Genomic DNA, 24,937 nt, shown 5'->3' on the forward strand with positions numbered 1-24,937 from the left:
GAAGCCTGGTGCTGCTGTGACGTTGTCCACCATCACTCTGTATGTTTAATGGGTGTGTTCAATAAAGACATGAAAGATCAGGATTGTTTGTCTTTTATCAGCTTATAAATTTTGTGTTTGTTGATATTTGTGACTTTGGTGAAGATCAGATCACATTTCATAATCAATTTATTCAGAAAACCAGGAAATTGCGAACAGTGCCATGACTTTTTCTTGTGACTGTACATTAGCAAGCTAAATAAGCTCAGACTAGCTTCCTTCTGACTACCTATGCCATTAACTGGTGTTGTATTGGACTTACTGGGAGCTGTGGTCCTGCACCCTCTCTCTTGTTTGTCTACACAGTTACTGCTTGCTAGATGCAGTTATTTGAAAACTTTTTTTTTTTAAACAGCATTGTTTGTTAACTGTACTGTCCATGTAAACAGAAACAGTCAGACTGCATCCTAGATTGAGTGCATGCGGCACAGAGCATTTTATTTATCAAAATAGGCTAATCCCTTGTTATTAATGGATGGGGCACAGCTACTAATCATAGTTGTGACTGTTAGCTAAAGATGCTAAAATGTAGAAAGGAGGGTAACTGTAACATGTTATGCTACAAAAGCTATTGTTTACATGTATCTACTGTGGCCAGAAAATGTGGATAAGTGATATGAATAATGTTATTTGGTGTGTGTTATGTAGGCTGTTAACAGTGCTGAGTAATAGCACTTCAGTAAAAGACCACACATGGTTTGTTACTAAAGGAAGGTAATTGTTCAACAGATAAAATGATGAAACTCTCCAAAAGATAAGCAAATATGACAGAGTATTGGTGCACATTCTGCTTCCAAGATGTATGTGCATCCATGAATGTTTCTAAACAGGAAACTCGTCAGTTAGTAAATTTACATTTGTCAATGTGGATTTTTTCTACAATAAGAATCACATTTGTGAGAACAATATTTCTATCTTAATAATCACACACCTACAGATCATATATAATTACTTTGATAGAAAAGGAGAGTAAACTAAAAGGAAAAGAATAAAAGTGAGTTTTGAGTTGGGCTTTAAAGGTGAGGAGAGTTGGTGCCATTCAGATGTGTAAAAGGAAGTTATTCCAGACTCTAGGGGCCACAATTGGAAAATATCACTCTCCTCTCATTTTTAACCCGGCCCTTGTAACTACTAGGAGCACCTGGTCCTTAAATCTAAGTGACCTATAGTGGAAGCATAGGGTTGGAACAGTTCCAGGAAATAGGAACGCCTCAGTCGTTAAGGGACATTGTTGGCCATCAAAGGACTGAAACGCCACCGATGAGGATAAATATCTCCGGCTCAACACCAGTCGGGCAAAACTGATGAAGCCTCTTGGATGAAACGTCTTCGACCTAAAACCGAGTCCAGTTGATTTTTTTACGGTTTTTTTTCAGCGCAATATAGGAAGAGGCTGAGCCATTTAGGACTCTATAAGTAAAAATGTGAAATAAGTCCTAAAGTGTACCAGAAGGCATGTGTGCTCACACTAAGTTTCCCGTCAACAAACATGCTGCTGCATGTTGGACCAACTGTAGACGATCAAAGGAAGACTGATTTATTCTTGCATAAAGACAGCTGCAATAATCAAGACGACTGGAAATAAACGCACGTATGCGTTTTCCGACGTTAAAATTCAGGAATGGTTTACCCTTTGACTAGTCTTGGCTTAAACAATGCAGTGTTGAAGACCAAATTGATCTGCCTGTCCAACTTTTCATAGCCCATGATAACACTCAGTTTTTGAATTTGAGTCCAAGGACTCCAAATCAACATTTAGAGCACCACAAGGGCCAATTAGCAAGCTTTGTCTTATTCTTAGTGAAATGTAAAAAGTTTAAAGCTATCCAGAATTTTAATTTCAGTAGACATAAGATTATTATTTCAACTTAATAAGAATCTGTTAAAAAAAAAAAACAGAACAGTAATTCCAGGTTGTGAGGCGAGGAGTTATGGATTCGAGATGTTTCGACCTGCTCAACATGGCGACGGGAAAAGGACAGCTTGGAAAAGGAAGCGGGGAAGCAGATGCGCATGCGCAGTGGCTGGCCCCGGGTCCCTGTAAAGATGTCTGAGCAGGAGGGGAGGGAGCGAAGCGGAGGACCCGAAACAAAAGCGCAGAACCCGCAATTCTCCGCAACTTAACTGGTCAAGGTAAGGGCATGTGGCTCCACAGAGCTTCTCCAACTGCGCCGATGCGCAGCGGAAGGTTCCCGCCTTGAGATGAACTGGGTTACCGGAGCGCAGTGCGACCGAGTGTGAAGCACAGAAGCGAAATGTTGTGCAGGACGAGCCGCGCGGTGGTAGGGGCGTGCCCGCCATCTTGTGTTAGAAGTGGCGCCCAAACAGAAGCCGTCGCACTGAACGGACACCAAGCAGGTCGCAAAAATGACCGTAAACGACGGATGTAAAGATGGCCCCGGTCCCTCTATGTGTGCTTAAATCACATTAGCCTGGTTTCACTCCGCTATGGTCCGATATAGACGGCTGCTGTGACTGTGTGCTCAAGCCGGGCTCCGGTGGAGGCGCCGCAGCCTTTTGTTGTCCTCCTCCTCCGTGCTTGTTTGGAAAGCCTGCCAGGCGCATGCGTGTAACCATGGCGCTCGTTTCTGCGTATGAGAGAAAACAGGAGAATTAAACTAATCGACACAGCGCCTCAATCAAACACAGGCACCGAGTTATCGGCTGTTCCTCGATGTCTGTGATCAGCTCTCGACACTAATACCGCTCCGTTTGCCGCCGTCTGTCTTCAGACAGCCACATTCAACCCGTCATGATAAACAGCTTGGCCTGGACTTACATTTTCTCAGCGATGTGTTAATCATTGGATCTGTCATCATTTTAATACAATCCCTGTTTTTACATGCAGCGTTACACAATTCCCACGCTTGCCTTTCAGTCAGTAAAACATATATATGCAGCACATCCATTACTGTCATACACATTTTAGGTTATTGAGTCCCGCTCAACTTTAATAGGCTATTATTAGTTTGGCTGCAACTACACAATTCTAATTTATGAGTTAATTATCCATGTTCACGTTTAACATATTCATCATTTGCCTTTAAAACAAAAAATGTCCACATTGACATCTTCAGATGTTTTATTTTATCTGTAAATCCAGCGACTTCATTTTACTATCAGAAAAACTCTGACACTGTAAGAATAGTGTGAAGTTGTCATCATCACTGAATTTTGGGTAAAGGCACCATTTTGGAATATCACCCTCATTATCCATCAGAGGGATGTACACTGCATACATCTATAAGATAATTTTAAAAAATACCATCCCACACAGCTGGCTTCATCAGACCGTGACCTTTAGCATGACCTGGGGTGATTTGCAGCTGACTGTGAAGTGGTGGGGATAAAAGTCAGCACCTCAAAGCCTGAGGCCATGGTGCTCTGCTGGAAAATGGTGGACTGCTCTTCTTGGGTTTGGAGTGAATTGCTGCCCCAAGTGAAGGAATTCAAGTATCTCGGGGTCTTGTTCACAAGTAAGGGTACAATCGAGCACGAGATTGATAGGCGGATAGGGGCACCATCAGCAGTAATGCGGACGTTGTACCAGACCGCTGTGGTGAAGGAGGAGCTGAGCCAAAAGGCAAGGTTCTCAACTTACCAGTCAGTCTACACTCCAACCCTCATCTATGGTCATGAGTTGTGGGTAGTGATAGAAAGAATAATATCTGAAATGCATGTGGCCAAAATTTGTTTTCTTCCAGTGTGGCCGGACTTTGCCTTAGAGATAAGATGCAGAGTTCGGACATCCAGAAGAGACTCAGAGTAGAACCGCTGCTCCTTCACATTCAAAGGAGCCAGTTGAGGTGGTCTGGGCATCTTAGCAGGGTGCCTTCCTTTGGAGGTCTTCTGAGCACGTCCAACTGGTAGGAGACTACAGGGCATACCTAGAACATACTGACGAGATTTTATATCTTATTTGGCCTGGGAACGCTTCGGAATCCTGCCAGAGGAGCTGGAAAATGTTGCTGGGGAGAAAGATATCTGGACTACCTTGCTGAACCTGCTGCCACCACGACACAATTTCAGATAAGCAGAATAAAATGGATGGATCAGAATCAGAATCAGCTTTATTGGCCAGGTGTGACAGACACGCAAGGAATTTGACTCAGGTACATCGGCTCTCAATGTGCAAAACAATAAACCAGCATAAGGCTGTGTAATATAACAAAATAGCAGTATTAACATCAACAACAGTGCAAACAATGCAGAAAACGCAGTATAAACAGACAGTAACAATGCAGACAACAAAGGAATGTTCATTGAAATGAGATAAATAGGGATAAAAGCAGAGTAGTTAAGAACTAGAGACCTCTATGACTCTATAATCTGTACAATGTATATATACACAGGTATTGCACTGAGGGTTATTGTCTAATTTTACTGTCATGGGTTAAGTGTTCTATGGACTATTCTGAGAATTTTCTTAGAATTTGGTCACTAGGAGAAACTCTTTGGGCTTAGGATGCTTTGTGAATACAGGCCCCAGCTTTTATGCTTCCTTGCCGGCGATAGCCACAGCTGGAGGCATTATGCTTTCAGGTTATTTGTACATCTGTATGTCTGTCCGTCTTCCTGTATGTTTATACAATCCTTGTGAACGTTATATACCAAGAACACTTTCAGGGAATCTCTTCAAATTTGGCACAATTGTCCACTTGGGGTACGTTTACACGGAAACGCTCTTGACTGTAAACGCCTACTTTAGTATGCGTTTTGGCCTTCCGTTTAGACGGAAACAGGTTAGCCGGGTAGCGAAAACGGAGACTTTTTAAAACGGGTCCCAAAGTGGAGAGTTTCAAAACGCCATCTAAAACATTTTCATGTCAACGTTATAATCCGCATATGTTTACGAAACGATGACGCCATCGCCCCACGTCAGCTACTGCTAGTGTCACATTGACTGCGACATCAACATAAACAGTGGTGAACTATATGCGTTCATGCTACACACAGATGCTAATGAACTTATTAGCATTAGTACAACTGCTCCTTTACTACTGCTGCGACCAACAAAATAATGTTGGTAACTTCGTAGTGTTCACGCAGTGTTGCCAACTCCTCAGCAAGGAAAGTAGATATTGGCTAATGACGCCATCGTCTTCAAGGGTAATGTGCATGCTCAGACGTCGTTTTATTCGTTTTCACTGTTTTCATGTCGACGCAAATACTTCCTGTCTACACAGCAATCGTTTTAACGAAACTGTGCGTTTACAGTCAAGAGCGTTTCCGTGTAAACGTACCCTTGGACTCAAGGGTGAGCTGATGAGATTTTAGAGGTCAAAGGTCAAGGTCATTGATCTCACTTCTGTCCCATAGCTGTAAATTGGACATACAACTGCAAAATGGTAATTCTAGTTTGTTTGTTTGTTTGTTTGTTTGTTTGTTTTTACAAACCTCCAACTAAAAATGAAGTGCAAATTTGTGCTTCAAAAGCTAATAGAAACTGAAGAATGTCTGTTTCATCAATCCTACTGAACCAGGGCTCCAGACTAACATTTCATACTGGTGGCACTGGATTTGGTAGCAGCACCTCTGTTTTACATCATAATGCAAAATAATCAGTATTTTTTATAAATCATTTTAAATAACCTTACCACCAAATGTGCACTTTAGGGTTCTATAGCTTAGCAGTCAACATGATGATGATGATGATTATCATCATCATATTTCAACTGAAGTATAAACCAATGAATTGCACACATGCTTTGCCATTTGTGTACGTGATTTATTTGTAGCCTGTTTTTCTTCTGAAGAAGAATTTCTGCTTTTTGGCAATATCTGTGTTAGACTTCATGCACAGTGTAGCTCACTCACTCAGGTGGCTAGTGCCAGATTGGTTTTAGGCTAAAGTTACCAGTAGTCTACTACTTAAAGATGGACCTGATGGTGGGTTTCAGCCACTACTAACTTGAAACTGGGATTTCACTGGACATGAGTGGCGTGTATGCGCGACTTAAGTGTTTGATCCATTCAGTCCAAACCAACTTTGACCTTTGTGCAGTGTCTCTCATCAGAATAGCTGTCTGTCAACAGGAGGATAGCATGGTCTTCACCAGGCTGACTGACAGCAGAAGGACAAAAGTAGTTTTTATGTAGGCTGATCAGCAAGAAATCAGCAGTGTTTATCTTCTTCTTCTTCTTCTTCTTCTTCTTCTTCTTCTTCTTTGGGCTGTTCCCGTTAGGGGTCGCCACAGCGAATCATCTGTTTCCACCTACAGTAACTCTATCCTCGGCATCTTCTACTCTTACCCCAGTTAACTTCATGTCCTCTTTTAGCACATCCATATCCTTCTCTCCATCATGTCCACCAGCTCTCTACCTTTCCCTGTCATTGTGCCAACGTTGAGTCCCTATTCTCAGACCTATACTCCTGTCTTTCCTCTTCTCTCTCTGTCTACGACTCCTACCTCCTCTCCTTCTTCGACCAACAGTAGTCCGATTTCTGCCAGTACCCTGTAGGTCAACAGCACTGGTGGCGGTCGTTGTTAACCCGGGGCTCGACCGATCCGGTGTGGAATTTGCACTGATGATTCGCATGTTTAAATTTGGCATGTTTTTACGGCGGATGCCCTTCCTGACACAACCCTCTCTATTTATCTGGGCTTGGGACCAGCACAGAAGTCACTAGCTTGCAACCCCTGTGGCCAGATTCAGCAGTGTTTATATGTTCTGATTTTTTTATTTTATTTATTTTCGTGTCTTGGACAGGGGGAAGTAAAACCAGAAAGCTCAGTGACACCAGGACCCTGATCCACCAGAAAAAATTCAAGTAAAAAGGTTCCAACACACAAACAGGCCAACAGGTGATCTACCTGATTTAAGTAGCCGTCCGTGGCGACTACACTTCAAATGCGTCAAAGGAAAAAATAAACGTGAAGGGGTCAAAAGGGGTCCAGGGATGATGCGTGTGTCTTGGAGTCAGTGTATCAACACATTTGATAGTCAGTCTCTGATTTATGAGACCTGTAGATAAGTGTTGCGATGACAGTATTATTGAGATTGTTCTGTTTGTCCACCATTTCTACAGTGAGAGCAGTCGTTTGTGCATAAGCTGTTTATTTTAAAGTTGTGTGACCTTTGAAAAAAAGTCGCACCTTCAATAAATTTGGTCGCAAAATGAGATGTGCATGTCAAGTGAAGCCAGTAATTTCCTCACTGTGTATTATTTGTCAGAGGTTTGGACCATAGATTCCCCTTCTCCATGGTGCTTCTGTGGGCTCCTCTGTGCATATACTGTACACCAAGTGCTTCCAGCACGCAAGCCACCATGTGCCTAGTACAGACACAAGTGCGAGTCTTGCGCTCACAGGTGACCGAGTGTTTCATGATCTCACAGGTGACAGGTCTCACTGTAACACCATCTATCACATTTATGATTTATAACAGGGGTTTTCAACCAGTGGTCTGCGGAAGCCTGGTGGTCTGTGAAGGCATGGTGGTCTCTTACCATGTCTTCGGTGATGTAGTTTCACTGTGGGTATCTTTGTTTCAGTCTTTATTTGTAAACACATTTCCATGTACTATTATTATTCAATAATCAAATTTTTGCTAATATATATATATAACATTTAGAAAAGCCATGGTCATTTTCAGGATTAAAATAGTGCTCATTCAGTCTAGTTATCCCACAGCTGTGGTCCTCAAGCTGCCTCTTCATCAAAGTGGTGTTCCCTGAATCAAAATCATTTGAAAACCCCTGGTTTGTAACAAACGGTTTTTGTTTTCACAGTAACATCAGTATAAATGATCCTGGCCCTAACCATAATCCTTACCCACAGTCAGTCACTATTCATCAGAGTTCATACAGATCTCAGGTCAGGTCAGTGCTGAATTCACATCAATACCTGTACCCAGGCTCTCACCTGTGTTTTATTTTGAAAGTTACAGCCTCTCTTCCTGTCCAGGCAGATCGATGTCATTCTGACGAGCTGAGATGTCCAATGACAGCCAGGGGTCAGTGAAGGGGGAGGCAGCCATGGTGCTGCCTACCCCTGGCTCTGTCACCTCTCAGGGACCACCTCTCTCTCCTTCCACCACCTCCAAACCACCTGAGCTCCCAGGTACACCTATCTGTCTCTCTCAGTGACCCATGTCTGTTTCTGTCACCTGTCTCTCTCTCTGACCCATCTCTCTGACTTGGTAGATGAGCTGGTCCAGGCAGGCTGGTCTAAGTGCTGGTCTCGGCGGGAGAACCGACCCTATTATTTCAACAGATTCACCAATCAGAGCCTGTGGGAGGTGCCAGTGCTGGGTCAGCACGATGTCATCGTGAGTCTTTTTCCACTCAGACAGTAGAATAATAATAAAATCCAGTAAATAATGACTATATAAAAACAGTCTGACATTTGAAGGTGCATTTGATGTCATTTCCTGGCACTATGAAATGGTGAATTATGGCTTTTTCATGTGCTAATGTTAAAAATGTTATATTATTAACATATTGTAAATGTTGGATATAAGTGTTTTATATCCACAACCAGTCAAGGTTTGGACACACTTTCCCATTCGGTTAAATGGGAAACTGTGTCCAAGCTTTTGACTGGTATTGTATTATTATGACTAATACTGCTTACTGTTAGTATGTACCACTGACTGCATATAAAAGATGGAAAACCCACCTTGACGTCACCCTTGGTTTTCTGAAAAGCAGTTTTGAAGCTCAAGTCTGGCCGTTGCCATATTGCTAGTGCTTCACTCCACCTGCTATGGCTAATCCAAAAATGGCCTAAGGGGTGAAGCTGAGGTGGGCTGAATGAGCACAATGAAGCTAGCCACCAGTGGCAGGACCCTCCTACTACCTAACTGAAAGCAACCTGCCCTTAATTTTGTTTAACTTTTAGTGTTAATATAACTTAAACTGGCAAGTTACACAACCCCCCAGAGGTTGCTGCTTGGTATGTACAGTTACGTAGCAGTTATCTGTGCCTCTCTCTCTCTCTCTCTCTCTCTCTCTCTCTCTCTCTCTCTCTCTCTCTACACACCTGTCTGTCTGCAGTCTGACCCTTTAGGTCTGAATGCGGCCCCGGCAGAGGGTGGAGACAGCAACCTTGGTAACGGTCAGAGGAAGAGGAGGAGTTCTGAAGAGCAGTCGGTGGGGCCTAATAGCTTCAAACGAACTAAGGTAGGAACTTAGAGCACACACCGGGTCAGGTGATCAGTTTATAACTTCATGCCACGTTTATTGTTATGCCTCTGTGCTGGTGATAGCCATGGCTGGAGATGTTGGATGTATCCAAAATTCCTCCCTATTCACTCGATCACTACTCGAAACTGTCATGGGAGTCTGACGGTATCTACCAGCATATTACATATGGTTATTTTACTAGTATAACTGCACTCAGGTTGCAGAATTTGACACTAGCATAGTGGATGCTCCAGTGTCAGCTTTTAGAGCTGTTGTGTGGCAGCATTTCAGTTTTCCTCTGTGAAGAAATGGCACAAGTGAAAAGGAAACTGACAAATAATTTGCATATACTGCCAGGTGAAGGCAATACTGGCCCCATTTAGAACTGAGACAGTTCTGGATATGTTTTGCAGAAACTGTTAAGACAGCTGTGCACAACAATTTAAAGGCAATGCGAAAACGAACTTGATGTGCAAATGCAAAACCAACCACTTAGTGTAACCACCCTTAAAAATCCCATGGCCTGCTCATTTCCAGCAATTTATTGTTTATTCTTGGGTACCTTTAGAATAGCTTTCATAATGCCAAGTAATCTACATGAAACCGCGTTTTGAAATGCATCTCGACGGGGCAACAAAAAAACATCGACAAATAAGCAGTTTTGACAATGACAATAGCTCAAATCCTACCTGACATGTTTACGTCAGAATATGAAAGTGGACAGTATAACAAACTGCAACGCCATCAATTAATCTGAATGTCTCCTCCATAGATAGTTAAACAACAGTATATGTACCAATGAAGAGATGTGTAACACTCTAAACAAAGCGGGTAACTGAGGATCCCCATATTTTAACTGGCAAAATACAGACATAGTAACTTCTCCAGACTTACAACAGTTCTCTCTAATGTTACAGAAACAAGGCATTAACAGACACACAACGTGTGTTTTTTAAACTTACCGTTAAGTCCCACCGAGTAGTGGAAGCATCGCTCCATTTTAAGTAGCTCCAAGGTCGGTAAATCCAAACGGTGGTTGTGGTCTTCCTGAACACGGCTCCTCTGGCCGACTGCTTGTAGGTTAGACCCGGTCAGGTAAAACAGCGGGTCCCTGTACAGGAACATTCCTGGACATGCAGTAACCTCAGGCCCTGTATTTTTCTCCACATCCTCTGGTCACAGTGCAACAGGAGGGAAAATATATTGACAAAACCGGATGCATTTGAAAAATTCGGCTTTTACATTGGCACCAGTGGATGTCAGGCAAGCTCACATGAACTTATATGACCATTCAAGGAAATCCTTAAACTAGCACGTAAGACTTTATATTGTTAGAAAAAAGTTCTCGCAAGCTAGAATTTGTAAAACTTGTGTAAACCGAGTTGCTTCTGCACAGAAGTACAAAAAAATACGTACACCTCATTTTTTGAGCTTTAGGTCACGTTTAAGATGATAATTCACCGCTGTAACATTATAGATAAGGCAGAAAAGAAGGAAAAAACGCCATGGGCTCTATAAAGTCTTTTCTCTTATAATGTAGACCACAATGTTTGAAAACACTTCCAGTCAAGCACAAATCTCACCTTTTACAGTCAGGTCCATAAATATTGGGACATCGACACAATTCTAACATTTTTGGCTCTATACCACCACAATGGATTTGAAATGAAATGCTTTAACTGCAGACGGTCAGCTTTAATTTGAGGGTATTTACATCCAAATCAGGTGAACGGTGTAGGAATTACAACAGTTTGCATATGTGCCTCCCACTTGTTAAGGGACCAATAGTAATGATTGTTTGAGTGTAGTTTGGCTTCTTCTTCTCCTTGTTCTAATGTGCCATGCAGCACTTTGTTCACTACTGCCCCCGGTGGACATTGTGGGGGATACCCACTTCAACTGGTCCACTAATGCAGTGGTCCCCAACCCCCGGACCGGTACCGGTCCGTGGATCAATTGGTACCGGGCCACACAAGAAATCATTAATTATTTCCGTTTTATTTATTATCTGAGTCTGAACGATCTTTTATTTTGAAAAATGACCGTATTCTCTCGGTTACATCTCGGTCACTTGAGCGCCAAAACTGGCTTACTTGTGGACATATTCAGCCTGCTCAATGAACTCAATCTGTCACTTCAGGGGAAAATGACAACTGTCTTCCCGGTCAGGTAAAACAGCGGGTCCCTGTACAGGAACATTCCTGGACATGCAGTAACCTCAGGCCCTGTATTTTTCTCCACATCCTCTGGTCACAGTGCAACAGGAGGGAAAATATATTGACAAAACCGGATGCATTTGAAAAATTCGGCTTTTACATTGGCACCAGTGGATGTCAGGCAAGCTCACATGAACTTATATGACCATTCAAGGAAATCCTTAAACTAGCACGTAAGACTTTATATTGTTAGAAAAAAGTTCTCGCAAGCTAGAATTTGTAAAACTTGTGTAAACCGAGTTGCTTCTGCACAGAAGTACAAAAAAATACGTACACCTCATTTTTTGAGCTTTAGGTCACGTTTAAGATGATAATTCACCGCTGTAACATTATAGATAAGGCAGAAAAGAAGGAAAAAACGCCATGGGCTCTATAAAGTCTTTTCTCTTATAATGTAGACCACAATGTTTGAAAACACTTCCAGTCAAGCACAAATCTCACCTTTTACAGTCAGGTCCATAAATATTGGGACATCGACACAATTCTAACATTTTTGGCTCTATACCACCACAATGGATTTGAAATGAAATGCTTTAACTGCAGACGGTCAGCTTTAATTTGAGGGTATTTACATCCAAATCAGGTGAACGGTGTAGGAATTACAACAGTTTGCATATGTGCCTCCCACTTGTTAAGGGACCAATAGTAATGGAACAATTGGCTTCTCAGCTGTTCCATGGCCAGGTGTGTGTTATTCCCTCATCCCAATTACAATGAGCAGATAAAATGTGCAGAGTTCATTTCAAGTGTGCTATTTGCATTTGGAATCTGTTGCTGTCAACTCTCAAGATGAGATCCAAAGAGCTGTTACTATCAGTGAAGCAAGCCATCATTAGGCTGAAAAAACAAAACAAACCCATCAGAGAGATAGCAAAAACATGGAGATGAAAAAAGCAGTAGTACTTTAAGTTAAAAGGACAGTCATGCAAAAATGCAGATTTGTTTAGTAAAGGGCATTTGTTTTTCTTTTTTTTCTTCATTATTTTAAATATTGTGCATTTTTTATTTTGGCCACATCATACTATAGTTTTTTGGTATTGTTACATCCTGAGAATAGATTTTTTTTGTCATTTTTCTTGCAGATGCATACACAATAAAAATGAAAAATGTTTTCTTATGTTTTACAGCAATGCAAGGGTAAAAAAACAAATAACTCACTAAAACATTAAAACAGCCACCACTATAATTTAAAACAAAGCATACACTAACCATCTCCTAGGCATCAAAACAGAAAAATGAATTAAACTAATGACTGGTGCCATGGGAAAGTGACTCTTCTGACTTGGTGTCCTTTGATCCAGGTGGAACCCACTACGCCCATCTCTCCCAGTACCCCTGGGATCAAACCTTGGAGCTCTGCCCCTGAGGACAAACAGGCCCAATCAGCAACACCGACAACCCCGAGCCCTGCCCCCGCCCCATATAGACCAGCAGTGTGAGTGCTGAAGCCACACCCCTCTTGTTAGCATCTTTAGCACCTCTGTTGTCATTGTATCCCCTTGAGGGTTAACATTTTGTTGTTTTTAGTGTTTACTGGGATTTGGATGTCCAGACCAATGCAGTGATTAGGGAGCACCCCCCAGCCAACCACCTGCCCCCCCACCCTGAGATTGAGCTGCAGAGAGCTCAGTTGGTCACCAAACTGAGGCAACACTATCATGAGCTGTGTCACCAGAGAGAAGGTACCATCACACCTGACATGACCATTAACTGTAAAGGGCTGGATTCTGTGTTCTGCCTGAAAACACAGGATCTGGAGATCTTCCACAGTTCAATGAACAAGAGTTATGTATTTAACTGGGAATGTTTCTTGACTTGAGAATTGACTTAAGTTGTCCACTACACAGAGGGTAAGTGGTTCAATCCCCTGCTCCTTTATGTCAAAGTAACCTTGAGCAAGATACTGATCTCCAAGTTGCTCCTCATGCTCAGGCCATCAGTTTGAGTGTATATAAGCATGTGAGCTTGACTTGACCTGTGAGTTATTGGTCTTGACTTAAAATCAGGGTAAAACAAAATCAGTGATTTGTTTCTATAAACCTTATACATGTCAGTAGTGCTAATGGTGGAGTTTGACTGTTAAACAGCTATTTATCACTTTTGAGTTCAGGATTGTCTGGGTGGGGCAGAAAGGATGTCTCGATGACGTGCTGGACCCATCCTTAACATAATGTGTCCCCCATGTTATAAAAGCTCACAGGGCTCTATACCTGCATTTGTTTTCAGGGCCACTCGATATGAGCACACACAAACATTACGGCTACAGTTATGTAAAAAAATTAATAAATAAAAAGCATTAATTCTGCTGGCTCAGTATTAAACATTGACAAAAGTAGGAACACATGAATGATGAATGTGTTGGAACGGGTCTGAACTGACCGTAGTAAGTGGAGGGAGAGAGAGACGTGAGGGGGTTAACGGCCACACAGTGGACCCTGCAGCTGCTGTTGTATTGGACAGAGCACCACAGTTAAGCTAGCTGTTAGCTGCTAGCCTAACAAGCTCGCAGACTGGGCAAAGCTAAAATTGTGGTTTCTCTGAGAGTTTGTTTGTTTAGCAGGTGTTTCATTAAATTGCTCTTGCTGGCTTATTTATTTTATATGTACAGTAAAGAGCATAAGAAGCGTAAACTTCAGCCATAAGTTTCACTTTCACTTCTCCTGGGGTCCCTCTCTCCACTGCTGCGACAGCACCTGTCTGTTCCCTGTGTGTGTGTGTGTGTGTGTGTGTGTGTGTGTGGGTGTGTAAAAAAAAAAAAAAAATCAGCTCAACATCATGAAAAATTAAGGAGCAGTCTCTACCCTGAAACGCTGGGGGCGTGTCAGATGAAAACACTGAAACCGCACCCAATCGCAGAAGTGTTATCATAATGGATATATTAATGGAGAAGATGCATTTCTAGGGTGGAGGCATAACTAGCTAGCTAGCAAACTGTAGGCTGTAGTAAGTGTAGTGACTTGTCATCAAACATCCGAACTGGTGCTACTGCACTAGGGCTTGACAGGCACTTGGCGATATTTTTAATAATTCAAATTTAGCTGTGTGGTTAATAACACATCTTCCTGTGGAGTGACAAACTCACAACACATTTATTTTCACTTTACTCCAACTTTAAGACCGAACGTGGGACCTGAACTGTGTTTAAGGCTATGTTGGTCTCAAAATCCATGCCCTGTACACTAAGGAGCTGGGTGTGTGCTTCAGGTATTGATCCGCCCCGGGAGTCATTCAACCGTTGGCTACTGGAGAGGAAAGTGATAGACAAAGGTCATGACCCTTTACTACCAAGTGACTGTGATCCCGTCGTCTCCCCATCCATGTTCAGAGAGGTCATGAACGACATCCCAATCAGGTACCTGTCTGTCACTTGGCTCTGCACACTCAGGTTTCTGTGCTGGAAATGTATCACCTCAAAGCTGGACGGTTAATAAAATTTGTATTGTAATCATTATGATCATTTCATGTTGATTAATATCTTTGCATGTCTCAGGTTGTCTCGTATTAAGTACAAAGAGGAGGCCCGGAAGCTGCTGTTTAAATATGCTGAAGCCGCCAAGAAGATGATTGACTCCAGGTAGGTTATAACAGACCAGTCACAGTGTGTTATCCTACTGAGGTCAAGAGCTGATGGATAGGCTGATGTTCAGGAAGCTCTGACCTCTGTCCTTTGACTTGTTTAGGAATGCGAGTCCAGAGAGTAGGAAGGTTGTAAAGTGGAATGCTGAAGACACCATGAGCTGGCTACGCCGAGATCACTCCGCCAGCAAGGAGGACTACATGGTAATCACTGATTTTTCACCTGTGGTCATGTTAGGATGTTTGTTCTCTGGATGTTTAGTGGATTGGGTAGAACACCAGAGACCACCTGAGAGCAGTCAGATCTTCAGCTGTATCTCGTTCAGGTAAAAAGAGGAGCAGGGCTGTCAGCTGTTCTCCACCTGGTGATGTGTTGGATCTGGTGCAGGAGACTGCTAAACAGACCTTGTAAACCCACCAATGTAAGAAATGGTTTTGCATATACAGATTCTTGGTGGGCCTTGTTCAAAACTAGAACTGGGGAGGGCTCTGGATATTGTTGGGCTTCCTTTAAGTGACACTTGGTTGGTGACAGTACCTGTAGTCTGGCAGACTGTTGTGAGGTTTTCCATTTTTAAAAAGCCTTCTGTGAGAGTTTATGGTTGACTGATTGTTGATCCTCAGTTTCAGGAGGACTGATGTTGATTCTGTCCTCATTCTAAATCAGTGAATTAGCTGTTTTGTTTTGCAGGGGTCATAGAGTTTGTCCATCTAGTCAACATGCAGTTTTGTAGACTTGGATGTTTATGGCACTTTATATCCTTTGGGGCATCTTGCAGTGTTTGCCACAAATGGGCTTCACCTGGATGGGCTGCCTTGGTATAGTAACAGCCACCCACGTATATTTGGCCTTCCATTTTTATTATTATAATAAAAAAAAATCTGTCCAAAAGATTATGCCATCCACAGTCGATTAACTAGAGGAGAAACCTCTCACTCTTGGTTTTCTTTTTTTGTTTTTTTTTAATTGGGCTACTATTTGAAATGGATAGAATCTTATTTCATTGTAGAACTACACACGGTGCATCATTTTATTAACCCTTTGCTTGTCCCCCCCACATACACACTTGCAACAAACTGTCAGTGAACAGCTCCTCCTCTCCGTGTCTCTGTTCTTACCACAACACTGTTAATCATGGAGATCCAACTCTTCTAATAAGTTATTAGCAAACTAGTAATGATAGCTAAACTAAACTTGCAGCTGTTGCCAATGTTAGCATGCTGTATATAGCATGGATGTATATGGATGGCTCTGGATTAGGGTTAGTGGATACAGTTGATTCTAATTCTTAAACTCTGGTGCTGAATGTTTGCTACCTCAGTCCAGAGGAATATTGAAAATGATTGTTTAGAGTCAAAGGACCTGGGCCAGAAGTATGAGCAAAATATTTTGCTTTGGAAAACATGACAAAATCTGACAGGTGTGATTAGCTGAAGAGAGCGATGTAGTCTGCTTGGTAGGACACATGGTCAACTGGAGACAGGGTCATGGACGCCCACGGCTCACTGATGATGAGGTTCATCAACTGTAGATTAAACTTTTAACTTCCATTTGTATTTTACAAAAGATTAAAATTTGTTTGAATCTTTTTTTAAAATGGTTGAAAATGAGAAACACTGTCCATTGGTCTCTATGAAGAGAAAGAGTCAGGGGCTGTAGTGGTGATATCACACCTAGAGCGGTGAGGCTGTTGGATTGGTCTAAACATTCTAATTCTTCCTCATGACCAGTGTTCACTCCTTTTACATAAGTTTTCCACTGAACTGTAGACATCTGTGCTCTTCCTCACAGTAGAACTGTGGAAACAGATGGATTCACAGAAGATGCACAGTGAGCTGCAGAGTGACACAAGTGACGACCGACTGCCACAGGGACTCCTATGTAAACAGTGTTAGGCAGGTGGTCGTAATCTTATGGCTGATCGGTGTATATTTCTGCTACTAGAGCTTTGGGTATGTCAGTAGTTCAGAAAATGGATTCTACAGGGTGTTCTGTTGCAACAGCAGGCCCTCAGACACATCCCATTCACAAAGACTGTCACCAGTAGTGAGAGGATGTCCTCCATGTGGCAGGGCAGTGGCTGCAACTGCCTTGTATTTTTGGGGACCTACAGACCTTTGACTGTTGCTCACTTTACACATGCTTCTACCCTTCGTTATGGTCACTTCTTGACCCTGTCACTCTAAAGAAGCGTAAGATGTTCAGTTCATTTTAGTTCAATTTATTCGTATAGTGCAAAATCACAACAAAATAATCTCAATACACTTTACATAGTAAAGTCTAGGCATTACAGTATTATAGAGAAAAACCCAACAGATCAAACACTTGGCGACAGCGAGGAGGAAAAACTACCTTTAAAGGCAGAAACCTCTGACATCTCCTGGCTCTCGGTGGGCGGCCTTCTGCTTTGACCAGTTGGGGTGAGTGGATAGAGGAGAGAGAATCACGTTTATTGGCCATGTACTGTGTACGTCTAAACACACAAGGAATTTGACTTCAGTACAGAGGCTCTGTGTGCTTTTTTTAAGGCAACAAAAAAATAGTAAAATATGTGCATTTAACAGGAAAGAGAATAGGACAAAAGGGAGAAAATTATTTGCAAATATATATATATACACAGTGTGGCAGGAGAACATTTAGGCTGTTATGTACAATATTTAGAGGCCCAAGCACCCACGGGGCTTTCGCTCAGATTATTATTATTCCACCGCTAAGCAGTTGTGTAGACTAAGCCATATGTGGTGCAAAGATCCTATTTTAAAAGAAGGTAGTAGCACAGATAAATAAGAGCCCCACAAATAATGACCGAGGTCAGTCATAGGGGAGCACTATAATGAACGCGAAAACGTTTTGTTTCACACCTCGCTAGCTATAATCTATACATTCCAAAACTTGATATCTAAGACTACGTTCACACTGCAGGTCTTAATACTCAGATCAGATTTTTTTGCCGAAATCTGATTTTTTTGCGCTGTTGTTCACACTGTCATTTAAATGCAACTGCCATCTGTCTCATGTGTGAACGGTATAGGGCCCTGAGGTGACCCGCATGCGCAGAAGAGGACGTGGCGTCAGACGCAGTGTACGGTGTTTGCGAAAATAAAAATGGATGTGGCTCGTGATAGCATGTGCGTAGTGGTGTACTAGTTAATGTGCAATCGAAATAAAGAAATAATAATAAGAATATCAAGAAGAAGGAGAGCACAAATATTGCTTATGGCCTCGCTTTCTCCAGCGCAGAATTGTGACGTCTGTCGCATTTCAATGACATAAAAATCACATGAAATGCGACATGGCCGTTCAGACTGAAGTCACATTGCAAAACATCGGATATGTATCCGATTTAGGACCACATATGGAAGTGGCCTGGGCTGGATTTGAAAAAATCGGATTTGTGCTGTTCACACTGTCATAAGGAAATCGGATATGGGTCACATTTGGGCAAAAAGATTGGATTTGGGCCACTTCAGCCTGCAGGTTGAACGCAGTCTATGTGTTCCCCATATTGAGCCGCATCTGCTGGTATAGGCCACGCCCATTTCCATTGACAAAAATTTAATGCAACTTGTCTGTGGTTTTTCAACTGAGGATGACAAACTTGCTGTCAAAACATTCTCTGGAACCTCGATGTCAGTAATTATCAAAAGCATGCTTGATATTCTACATAGTTCACTAACCATGCAAGTTTGAATGTTGATGGCGCAGTGTCGTTTTTGGAAAAAGGCTGTATCTCACTGAAATAAAATCACAGTTGCATGAGATTTTACCAGAACCTCAAGGATGAGTTGTTAATTTCCCATGCAAAATTTGGTCTTACTGTGCCACTAGGTGGTGCTGTAACCTGTTTTTTAACTCACATCATTAAAACAGCATTTTTTTTATTTTTTATTTTACCATTCTGCTGTGCATGTTCAGTATATGCTACAGATTCAGCATGTTAGAGTTGATGAAAATTGGTCTAATGTTGGCTTTTCGATTAATAATTAAAGCGGAATTAAAGGGGTCCTATTATGCAAAATCCAATTTTTGATCATATTAACACGTGGAGGATGAAGCTGTTTGTAAGTCTGGTGGAGTGGGCCTGAAGACTCTGATACCTTCTCCCTGAAGGCAGGCGTCTGAAGTGGGAGTGTGCGGGGTGGAAGGTATCATCAGCAATGCTGATGGCTCTTCGGGTGAGGCGGGTGTTAAGGATGTCCGTAAAGGATGGCAGAGGGGCGCTGATGATCTTCCTGGCTGTATTTAAATCATTTTATTCTATAAACAATCTTAATCTTGTTTTTTCTGCTCCTGTTTGTACAGCACTTTGGCCAACTGTGGTTGTGTTAAATTGTGCTATATAGATTTTGACATTATAAGCTAGCTAAAACTTCTTGTGTTCTTGTAATAGTTGGCAATAAAGTTATGCTTAAACTAGCCCCACCTTTACGAGCTGCATTACTAAATGTGATGTACACAATAATGCCTCAGCCATTATAATTCAATAATATGATATACATTCATGTTAAATGTGCCATTCTGCATAATGAGTACTTTAATTATTAGTACTTTGTTTTTATGCTGATACTTTGTACTTAAGTAACATTTTGAATGCAGGACATTTACTTGTAACAGAGTATTTTTAGACTGTGGTACTGTTACTTAAGTAAAGGGGTCTGAGTACTTCTTCCACTGCTGAATAAACCTGGGTGGGACAACACGACTGTGGCGCCCTTCAGCAAGACCCTCCCTTAACTCCAGCCCCCATCTGCTCCAGTGGAGCTACTCAGTGGCCACAGGTCAGTCTCTGGTTGTACTGAACAGCTCTCAGGGGTCAGTGTGTAACTGTGTGGACAGGGTGCCCCTGAAAAAGCAAGGTGGCCACTCAGTGAACCCACCCTGAATAAATAAAGGTAAGAAACTTTCCCAGTGGATGTATGTTCCAACTTTCACCTGTGGAGACATACTTTGGGTTCAGCCTTGGGCGTAACCTTAGAGATTTGGCAAGACGTTCAGGCATCCTCAAGTAGAATTGGAGTCAGAAGTCAGATGAGAATCTAATTATCATTCACCTGATGTATTCTGAACAAACAGAGAGATGACCCTGGGACAGACTCAGAACTCGTGGACCTCGATCCCCAGGGGTCTAGAGGAAACGAATCTCTTAGCCATCTTGCGTAGTCTGATGCCACTACTACTGGAACCCCCATAGGCAGTTGCTGTTGAGTAAGCTATTGAGAACTAGTGCTATGGACTGATGGTGTCTCTCTGGTTGGTACACTGGTATGTACTGTAATCACTGTGTTTGTAGGACCGCCTGGAACACCTGAGGCAGCAGTGTGGTCCTCATGTCACTGCCGTCGCCAAAGACTCTGTAGAAGGAATCTGCTCCAAAATCTACCAGCTGTCTGCAGAGTACAGCCGTCGCCTGAGACAGACGCACCTGAGCCTGCTGCAGGACCCGGCCACAGGTATACACGCTTGAACCTGCTGCAGTGTTATCTGTGTTATTTGCAGGGGTGTTTGATGTGTTTGTGTGTTCAGAGGCGTGCGCATCGCCGCAGCAGTCCCGGCTGGTCTACTGCTACCCAGTGCGTCTGGCGATTCCCTCACCACCCCTCCCTCGTGTGGAACTGCACTTTGAAAACGACATGGCATGTCTACGCTTCAAGGGGGAGATGGTCAAAATCAACCGAGGCCACTTCAGCAAACTGGTCAGTACTGGTGATAGTACTGAGTGTACTGATTGAAACTGGGATTGCTCTGATGTTAATGATGTTCAGTGTAACACAGGGTCATGCAAGTGTGAGCACCTCTTAGCTGGAGCTCAGGAAACTGTACTGCGCACTATTGGTACTACAGTTTTATGTACTACTGTTGGAGTACCAATTGTGTTGTACTGTGTTAAACACACTGTTCACACACATTCTAATAATATCAGTCACTTTTAGTTTTTATCAGTTATTTCATCAGGAAAAATCAACACTTTCTCTAGATGTTTCACATTAAAAGCTTTCCATGAAATGAATGTCTGCTGTCCACCAGCAGAGAGCGACATGCCTTCGGCAGTCACGTCAAAAGTACACCTCTCTCTGTTTATCACTTGTCTCTGTTTGTTCAGGAGCTGCTGTACAGGTACAGCTGTATAGATGATCCTCGCTTTGAGAAGTTCCTGTCCAGAGTCTGGTGTCTCCTCAAGAGATACCAGGTCAGCAGACTTTCTGTAAACCAATCAGCTTTTACCTGTTCTCACCTGACAGTGTGTGTTTGGTAATGACTCCGTTCAATAGTGACTAAATGAGGTGTGTGTCCAGGTGATGTTTGGCAGTGGTGCTAATGAGGGGACAGGCCTCCAGGGGGCGCTGCCAGTGTCTGTGTTTGAGGCTTTGAACCGACAGTTTGGAGTTTCTTTTGAGTGTTTTGCCTCGCCACTCAACTGCTACTTTAAACAGTTCTGCTCAGCGTTCCCAGACATCGATGGATTCTTTGGATCCAGAGGGTGAGAGAAAGCGTATGGACCTGACAGCAATAGCTGAATAAAAGTCCTATATATTTTTATTGATATAACTACATATATAACATGTAGTACTCAAAGTGCGTATTGCAGTAAAGGGTTAGTAACAGAGTATGTGTTTTCAGGCCGTTCCTGTCTTTCTGTCCAGTCAGTGGCTCGTTTGAAGCCAACCCTCCGTTTTGTGAAGAGCTGATGGACACCATGGTGACGCACTTCGAGGTCAGTCCATTATAAGCATGTTTTTACCATGCTAGGCTGTACTGGGTTTTTACTAGTGTGTACCAGGTTATAATGGCTTGTGTCAGTATGTAGTACCCTGTTCTGTACCAGGGCTATCTAATCTGGACAGGCTTGGACCAGTCAGGATTTGCTTGCATCATACAGGTCTGTACTGGTCTTCTAAGTCCAGGTGGACACGCTGATGTCTGTCTCTCTGGCAGGAGCTGTTGGATCAGTCCTCTGAGCCGCTGTCCTTCATCATCTTCGTCCCCGAGTGGCGTGACCCTGTAACCCCAGCTCTGACCCGCATGGAGGGAAATCGGTTCCTCCGTCACCAGCTGAGCATCCCAGCCTACGAGCATGAGTATCGCTCGGGGAGCCAGCACATCTGCAAGAGGTACTTTTACTGCTACTGTACTACACTGATACTACTTTAACAATACACACAGTCAGTAAAAGATACTTGTACTACTGTGTTGCAGCACTTTCTGAATAGAACTATTTTTCTGGGAGTCAACACATAGGAGGTACAGGTTCAAATACTATGCTGACACTGATACTGTACTAGACCAGTACTGCACTGTGCAAACACAGGTATTAGTACTGTATTATGCTATACTTCACCCTTCTGTACGATTAACTACCTACTCCTACAGTGCAGCACTGGTGTTGACGTTGACACCGGAATATGATCTGGTTTGTCTTTTTACCAAAATGCATATTAGTTTTAGCCAAATTTTAATCTCGTGATTTTTTTTGTTAGTTTTAGTTAGTAAAACTAAATACATTTTAGTCTAGTTTTTGTCATTTTTAAACTGCATTTTTAATATTTACTGTAGGCTGTAACATCTTCATCCTGGTTGTGTACAGTTTACAATAGTTGCGTGTTGTTCCTGTCTGCCGTGAGGTTTGTGGAAAATTGAAAAACCTTAGAAAAAACTCAACTGGACTAGATTTCTAGGTCGAAGACGTTTCACCTCTTTGTTGGCCTTCAAAGGACTGAAACACCACCATGGGGATAAATATCTTATAGTTTCTTCCAAGAGGTGCTAACACCAGATGACAGACGGATCATTAATGATTTACTGAAGACCATGTTAAATTATCCTGTCGCCCCATAGGGCGTGCTGCTTGCAGATGAATTTGGTTCATAAAATAGTTTCTTCCAAGAGGTGCTAACACCAGATGACAGACGGATCATTACTGATTTACTGAAGACTGTAGTGAAATGCATCAAACTGCTAATTCAGCTCCTGAACACAAAATATTTTGGCAAGTGGAGGAAACTGATCTACCATTTGACTCCACAGATGCAGCACATCAAGTTACTTTATGTCCATTTCTCCATGTTTTACATCATTTATTTTTACTTATTGATGAAAAAAATAAACCATTTCATCATAGTTCCCGTTATCAAATGTTTCCTTTTATTTTGTTTGTTTTGGTTTTGTCCTGAAAAATAGGCCATAACGAATATTTTCATCATACTGTAGTTTTTATCAGTGACATTAACACTGTGCAGCACTCTGATTCTCCACTGATATTGAATTTTCAAAGACAGTACACTTCCTGTACTTAATTTAACGGCACCATGTGTGTCCCTGCAGAGAGGAGATGTAGTACATGGTACTGAAGTTTACTTGTACTACACAATGCTGTGTTAAACGGAGTGTTTTTCTGTGTTTTCAGGGAGGTGTACTACAGCGTAGGCCTACTGCACTGTAGTGTGTTAATATTTCACAGTGCTTTGTTAATCTCACTGTGTATTTACAGAGATGAAATGTACTACCGGGCGGTGCATGGTACAGCAGTACTCTTCCTTCAGAATGACGCAGGTTTTGCAAAGTGGGCTCCAACTCCGGAGCGTCTGGCCGAGGTAATGGCAGCATACCGCCCCTCCTCCACCCGCACTTCCTCCCTATCCTCTCCTGGCCCCGCCCACATCACCCCAGGAGAGAGAGAGATTGCCCCCAGGACCTCTGAAAGGATGCAGAGTGGTGTGATGTCACCAGGTGACCATGACAACAACAACAACAGCAGCAGCAGCAGCAGCAGCAGCACCAGTCCTCAAAACAAGATGGCTGCAGTGTAGAGAGGCTGGCCTTAGAGTGTGACCACGCCCCCTCACCTGTTGCAAAGTTTAACACTTTTCTGTTTTATGGCCTGCATTTGTTCTGATCATTATGTCTTCAGGTTTGTCTCACCAGTACCTGTAGCACATCCTCAGTTTCTCTCAGCATACCCACAGCTCTGTTCTGTCACCACCATTGTTGGGGTTCCTTAGTCCCCACACATGTCAGTGAGCAGTCATGTTTTGGAACAATAAAAACCTCATCTTTGACCTGTGATGTCACCTGTGATGTCACTGAATGACTTTTGAATGATTTCCAAACCTGTAGGGCTTGGTGATTGGTTGACAAGGCAGCTACTGTTTCTGTTGGAATTGTCTTTGTGAGTCTGACTTCAGGCCTCGCCTTCTTGGGATGTACAGCCAATCAGTGCTTCAGCCACAGCGGTGTCAGAACTGGGATAAGTCAAGAGGACAGATAACTGAGATACAGACTTCATATGTCCCTTCAGATCTCCTGTGGTCTCATCAGAGGCCTGCCATCAGATCCGTCATGGGGAGGGTGGTGTCACAGGTGTGGAACCAGGCATGTTTGGGAGCAGGTGGAGCTGCCTTAGTTATTAAGTGTGAGGAGTTTTTTTCTGCATTCATGTTTCGTGTGCGCACAGAACTCGGTTTAATTAGCAGCATACATATTTCTCCTAATATGACCTTATTCAGGACTTTCTTGTATTAATGCATTCTCAAAATACCTTTTAAAAAAAACTGACTTTTTCATGTTGTATCATTTTCCCTCAAAGAAATTACAACTTTTTCTGTAATATTACAAATCATTTATTTGTAATATGACTTGCCATGACTTTTCCCTTGTATATTAAGATTTTTCTCTTAATATTTTGGCATTTTCTCATGTTTCTCTTGTAATTGTATGACTTCCTTTAAAATTCTATTTTTAAAACAAATTATGACTTGTGTTCCTCATAATTCAACTTTTTCCTTGAAATCTAATTTTTTTTCCCCTTAATGACTATTTTAGTTAATTGACTTTTTTCTCTAAATATTTAGATTTTGAGCTAAAGTGCATTTTTTCAGGAGCCTTGGTGCATCATAGAACAAACATGTACGTTTTGAGTTTATGAAGGTTAGCAACCTTCTTGAAGCCACATTGGCTCCTCACACTTTGTAACTTGACACTCAG

At 42.4% G+C, this 24,937-nt stretch overlaps 1 protein-coding gene across 9 annotated transcripts; it reads left to right on the forward strand.

The window, feature by feature from the left end:
- The first annotated feature begins 1,996 nt into the window (after positions 1-1,996).
- pcif1 (phosphorylated CTD interacting factor 1) lies at positions 1,997-24,012 on the forward strand. Of its 9 annotated transcripts, none has more exons than XM_020612139.1 (18): positions 1,997-2,172; positions 6,751-7,351; positions 7,772-7,861; positions 7,947-8,102; positions 8,186-8,310; positions 9,038-9,163; positions 12,684-12,817; positions 12,910-13,064; positions 14,587-14,734; positions 14,873-14,956; positions 15,063-15,162; positions 20,250-20,409; positions 20,483-20,652; positions 21,060-21,146; positions 21,253-21,437; positions 21,578-21,671; positions 21,893-22,068; positions 23,445-24,012. In XM_020612139.1, the coding sequence occupies exons 4-18, from the start codon at positions 7,976-7,978 to the stop codon at positions 23,761-23,763; spliced, it is 2,190 nt and encodes a 729-aa protein (XP_020467795.1). In that variant the 5' UTR covers positions 1,997-2,172; positions 6,751-7,351; positions 7,772-7,861; positions 7,947-7,975; the 3' UTR covers positions 23,764-24,012. The 9 variants fall into 9 exon arrangements, with proteins under 9 accessions (XP_020467795.1, XP_020467796.1, XP_020467798.1 ...); XM_020612140.1 differs by having other exon boundaries at positions 6,751-6,845; XM_020612142.1 differs by lacking the exon at positions 6,751-7,351 and adding an exon at positions 7,429-7,515.
- Positions 24,013-24,937: the final 925 nt, after the last annotated feature.

This window comes from Monopterus albus, unplaced genomic scaffold, assembly GCF_001952655.1.
Source record: "Monopterus albus unplaced genomic scaffold, M_albus_1.0 scaffold121.1, whole genome shotgun sequence".
Taxonomy (NCBI): domain Eukaryota; kingdom Metazoa; phylum Chordata; class Actinopteri; order Synbranchiformes; family Synbranchidae; genus Monopterus; species Monopterus albus.